This window comes from Lepidothrix coronata, unplaced genomic scaffold, assembly GCF_001604755.1.
Source record: "Lepidothrix coronata isolate B3197 unplaced genomic scaffold, Lepidothrix_coronata-1.0 Scaffold90, whole genome shotgun sequence".
NCBI classification, from domain to species: domain Eukaryota; kingdom Metazoa; phylum Chordata; class Aves; order Passeriformes; family Pipridae; genus Lepidothrix; species Lepidothrix coronata.
Window position 1 is genome coordinate 1,278,586 of NW_016690270.1, and position 5,213 is coordinate 1,283,798.

The 5,213-nt window shown below is 59.3% G+C and overlaps 1 protein-coding gene across 1 annotated transcript; it reads right to left on the bottom strand.

Annotated features, from left to right (window-relative positions):
* Window positions 1–342: 342 nt before the first annotated feature.
* Window positions 343–5,213, bottom strand: ELF3 (E74 like ETS transcription factor 3). Its single transcript, XM_017821326.1, has 9 exons — window positions 5,104–5,213; window positions 4,204–4,372; window positions 3,373–3,594; window positions 3,061–3,144; window positions 2,848–2,967; window positions 2,636–2,725; window positions 1,886–2,002; window positions 1,519–1,714; window positions 343–1,390 (listed from the first exon to the last, which is right to left on the bottom strand). Exons 2-9 carry the CDS (start codon window positions 4,364–4,366, stop codon window positions 1,270–1,272), a joined length of 1,113 nt encoding a protein of 370 aa, XP_017676815.1. The 5' UTR covers window positions 4,367–4,372; window positions 5,104–5,213; the 3' UTR covers window positions 343–1,269.

Here is a 5,213-nt window from a genome sequence, read left to right on the forward strand (position 1 = left end):
ATCAGGCTGTGACTGGCAAACTCTAGTTTGCAGCAGTCCAGGAAAGGTGAGTGCCAGGGCTACATTTCTGAAAGGTCAAGGTTTGGGGGCCTGTGTAAGATGCCCCTGCATGGCTTTGAGCCAAGGCTTCCAGATCTCACTCCCAGCAGCCTGGGACAAACCCCCCCTCAGCCTGAGGAAGACCCTGTGACAGGATAACCAGGCCAATCCAGGCCCCAGCAGGCAGGAGATGGTGGCAGAGAGGGTTCTTGCCCTGGGACAACCCAGATAACACAAGCCTGGTCCCTACCAGCTCTTTAAGAAAAACAAGGAAAATGACAGGTAGGTACAAATAAACCCAACAAACCAAAAATTTATTCATGTTATGTTCCCATTTGAAAAGGAGGAAACCACATGCACCTTGCAGGTTGGGCTGGCATCCCCCTCTGCGGTGGGCACAGCACCAGTCTGTGCCCTGTGACATCACTTCAGTCCAGCTGAGCATCACCACCTACCACCACACACCTGTGTGCCCCACACTGCACACTCTCACACAGGAACATCTCACTTATGAAAAAATATATCTGTACATTCACTCTGTGTTTCTTTGGCGTCTTACATAAATTAGATGCTACTTCTAGGGAAAAGGCCTGTTTCTAGACAGAGGTAGCCAGACTGGAGGTATGGCCCTGCTTGATCCTGTCCTCTCCCCACTGAGGGCTCTCTGGGGCCAGGTGAAGCTCCACAACGTTCCCATCTTCTCTCAGCAGGTGCCACACCGAGAAGCTGCTACAGAGGGGGCCTCACCCAACCCACGTGGAGCAAACAAGGACGAGGGGCACCTTTGGCACGGCACAAGGAGAGGGAGGACCCCACAGCTGGGACAATGTCCAGTCACAGGTGACACAGAGGTGCTGCCCCTCTGCCCAGGCAGGAGATGGGTGACAGCAGGAGACCTGCTGGGCTCTCACGGTGGGACCAGCTGCTGCTCGAACTTCTCTTCCCCTTTGCATCTGTTCAGGCTTTGAAACAGGCACAGTCCCTGTGGCTCCAAATCGGAGGTACAAAACCAGCAAGGGAAGTCACAGTTCACAATAACCTACTGGAGCCAAAATATTGGCTCTAAACACCTCAGTGCTGGCGGTCACCAGCACACACGAGCGTGCCCATGCAAGGGTCGGAGTTCCACACACTGCACGGAGCAACAGCTTCCAGATACAGCTACAGGCAAAGTTTCCTGCCAAGGAGCCCCCCCGAGGGGCTCATCAGACCCTGGCTCATCCAGGACTCCTACAGCTCCTTGTTCCTGTTGAGCACCTCCTCCTCCTTCCAGCCACTGGAATTCTTCCCAAATTTGTACACCAGCCGCCGCCCATCGACTCTCTCCAGGATCTCTCGTTTGTAGTAATATCTGCAGGAGGTGGAGGTGGAATCAAGGCTCTGGACACAGCCCCACGTGCTGGGGGGATTAGGCTGAGCCCTGGTGGGGCTGACCCAGCCATGTGGGGCAGGTCCCCCAGGACAGGGGAGGGAACTCACCGCATGGCTCTGCTCAGCTTCTCGTAGGTCATGCTGCTGTTTTTCTTTTTCTGGCCCCAGAGCTGAGCCACCGCTTCCGAGCGCAGGAACTTGAAGACCCCTTCCCGCCGGTCCTCCCACTTCATTAGCCCCTCATTGAGCTCGGGGTGGATCAGGATGTCCCGGATGAACTCCCACAGGTGGGTACCTCTTGGGGCTGAAAGAGGAGAGTGAGCTCTAGAGGAGGGAAGGTCCTGCACTTTGGATCTCCCTAAACGCCCCGTGGCCAAGGGCCATGGCCAGCAGACATGGACCTTCCTCCCATCATCCCAAGTGGAGCCAAGCAGAGGGAGGCAGTCCAAGCTCCCAGGCCAGAGGGTTCACGTACAGTGCTTGCCCTTCCGGTTCTCCAGGCAGTCTTTGCTCTCCTTGCTGAGTTTTCGGGGCCGTCCCCGTTTCCGCTTGCCGTGTTTGCTGTCCCCTTTCTTGCTGCTTGTGAAGTCGTCTGTGCACACAGAGAGGGGCACACGTCAGGTTGGGCAGGGCATCATGCCAGGATGCAGCCCCCTCCTTTGGCACAGGGATGTGCTCCTCAGCAGCAGAAGCACAGGGGAGAGCTGGTTCAGGGTGGGGAGAGACAGGAGGGACTGCACCCTCTTTTCAGGCCCAGGTAGTAGGGAAATAGTCTCTGAGAGCAAGGTCTCCTCATTCTCTCCAGCCTCATCCCACCCTCATCTGTGACACCATGCTTAGGGGAGCATGCTGTTCCTTCCCCAAGCCCTACTGCTGCTTTACATTCCTGCTGTTCCCAGTATCATCACCAGCTGGGATCAATACTGAACACTGATTTGCATGCCCAGGATCTCTGGCTGCAGCCTTCATTCATCTGCCACTATCCACCCCTTCCCACCAGAATCACTGCCCAGCTATCCCAGCCCTGCCCAGAGCCTGCACCATCACCCTGCTCGATGGAGAGAAACAGAAGCAGAGCACTCAGGGAAAGAGACCCTTCCCTCCTTCCCGGTGTGAGGATGGGTGTTCAGGTGTTGTCCCTGAATCATTGCCAGGTGGGATATGCAGAAGGGTCCCTGGAGCCAGCCCTCCCCTCCCAGCTCCTGTCGGGAAGCAAACAACTCACCGTCAGGGAAGAGCTTTGCTTCCGTGGTGTCGAGGTCGAGGTCACTTCCACCGGAGTCCTGAGAGTTGGGGCTGTGGGACATCACAGGCCCTGAGAGGCAAAGGGACAGGGCTCAGACCACCTGCTGCTGGCATCTGGAGGTGTTTCCCCTGCCACCTCCTCCACCATTAGACTTCTGGAAGACCCAAATCCACCTTTGGCAAAATACTGACCTGAGACATCAGAGCTGCCTGGGGACATGGCACCAGGCAAGCAGGTGAAGTCTGTGGATAGGAAAGGGTTTGTGGGCTTCATGTCCTCCAGGGAGTCCTTGGCACAGGGATTTCCTAGCTCTGGAAGGGGCAGAAAAGGGAATAAGGGGTTAGCCTTGCTGCTGTCAGCACATGGTCCCTGAGGAGAAGGCTTGGCCAGGACCCCTCTCTTACCCGGAGGGACGGGGTCCAGAAAGGTCTGGGAAGTCGCATCCTCTTTTTCCAACAAGTCAATGATCCAGTTCAGCTCGTCAGAGGCTGTGGGGGTGGAGGATTTGGATTAGTGAGGCCTATTCTGTATGGAGGGGAATGGCACATACTGGGAGCTGAGCACAGCCCTGCCTGGACTCTGATCTGTGCCCCCATATCCCCGCACACAGCCTCTGCAGTGCCTGGGAAGCAGAGGATCCCGGGCTAGTGGGGGTCTCTCAGTCTCATGCTTTGAGCTGCCAGGCCTGGGCATGAAGGAGACCTTGGGACACTCACTGATCTCGTGCAGGCGGTCGTAGAGCTCGTCCCCCAGGGGCCCAAAGATGAGGCGCATCTGGTCCCTGGTGCAGTGGCAGAGCGCGTGCCCGTCCATGTTGCAGCAGGAGAAGTCAATGGAGCTGGCATCGTACTTGTTCTTCTCCACGTGGTAGCTGATCCACTCTAGCACCTGCACCTTGGTCCAGAAGTACGGGAGCTCACTGAACCACTCGGGCTTGTCTGCAAGGGATGGAGAGTGGGACTTAGGGCAGGGTGGCTGTGCCAGTGCCATGTGCAGGCTGCCAGTGGCCACTGGGCACAGAGTCCGGTCCAGTGGCAATCTTGTGGGATGCAGCAGGCCTTGGACTTGAAGGGCTGTGGGACTAAAGGGTCCTTAGCGCCCTGCCCTGAAGACAGTGATGACCCCACACTCTCCCCTGCGCTGGTTTCGGTGCCATTCATCCTGTTCACCTTGGGATCTACCCTGCTCTCATGGTGTGCTCCCCATGCCTCCCCCAGCACCATCCCATAATGGTCCCCCATCACCAGGACCACTGCCAAACTGCTCCTGGTGAGCCCTGGCAGCCTGTCCCCTCTGCTGTGCTGGAGTAGGGGGACTGTGGTTCCCCCATCACCTGTATTAGTCAGGTGTGCCCCCAGCAGCCATGCCTTGTGCCACCCAGGGCCTCCTGCCACAGCCCTTTGGCCTTTCCATGGGGAAGCTGCAGCATGGTGGAAGCTGCCGATCTGTCCCAGTGGGACAAGGACCTTGCAGTGCTCTTCCCAGCCAGTGGCACTGCCTCGAGTGCCGGCTCCCTGGTGCTGCCGCTGCCACTCCCCTGGTCCTACCTGTGCTCTGTGCTGGGGGCTGGCTGCTGGGGAGGCTAAGCCCCAGGCTGCTGTCCTCCCCAAGGTGTCCCAGCATGTCCAAGGTTGGCTGCACCTCCTCTGGTTGGTACATGGCGCTGATGTAGTTAGAGAAGATGTTGCTGATCTCACAAGATCCTGCCATCGAGCTCTGTGCCGAGAGATGACAGTGAGCCCCGGCCCCACGGAGGCGGGAGGACCCGGGCCCGCGGCACCCCGGGACCGGGCTGGGTGAGGTCGGGCTGTCCCTCCCTCCACCCATCGTCACCTCTCAGGTCACTTCTGCCAGAAACATCCACCCAGCACCTGCCAGCTGGGGCTGGGGCCTGACTCACCACCTCCTCGGGGGCCGGGAGAGAGGGAGGCTGAGCCGGAGCAAACCGGGGACGTGGCGTCACCCTGTTTGCAAAGAGCCCTGTCCCCAGCAGCCCGGCCTCGCCCCGCCGGCAGCCACCGTGAGCGGACAGCGAGTGGCTGTCAGAGAACAGTGTGGCACAGCCCCTCCGTGGGGACGGGCACTCGGCCCCGCACGCTCCCGAGCCCCATGGCACAGCCGGCTGCCCCGCTGCTGGGGCTCCAGTGCCGGCGGCTCCAGTCCTCTCGACCAGTCGCAAGAAGCACATCCCAGTAACTCTGAAGCCAGAAGGGGACCAAGCCCCTGCCCGGCCCTCGTAAAAGAGCCAAGTCTTGGTGTTGGCTGGGGGCCGGAGGGCACCCGCTGTCCCCACAAAGGGCCGGCAGCTGCGGTGGGAGAGCAGGCGTGGAGCAAGAAAAGACCAAGCGCTTCCCCCGGCGAGAGCGAAGATGCGCAGGGAGGGGAGCAAAGCGTCTGTCCTGGGCTGGGGGACGTCAACAGGCCTCGGCCAAAAATAGCTTTGGTACCTTCTGCGATGGCAAACCCCGGAGCGGCGGCTAATCCAGAGAGGAACAAGGGGAGTCGGAGCCCTGCCTGGCCGCTAGCCACTGCTCATGAACCCCGGGAGGCTGGTGCC

Bases quoted from the DNA above. Each gene is read 5' to 3' on its own strand.
- ELF3 (XM_017821326.1), bottom strand. From the start codon at position 4,366: ATGGCAGGATCTTGTGAGATCAGCAACATCTTCTCTAACTACATCAGC. The intron at 3,595-4,203 runs GTAGGACCAGGG...CATCCCTTGCAG, and splicing joins GCCCCCAGCACAGAGCACAG to ACAAGCCCGAGTGGTTCAGT. The intron at 2,003-2,635 runs GTGAGTTGTTTG...CTGTGTGCACAG, and splicing joins AGCAAAGCTCTTCCCTGACG to ACGACTTCACAAGCAGCAAG.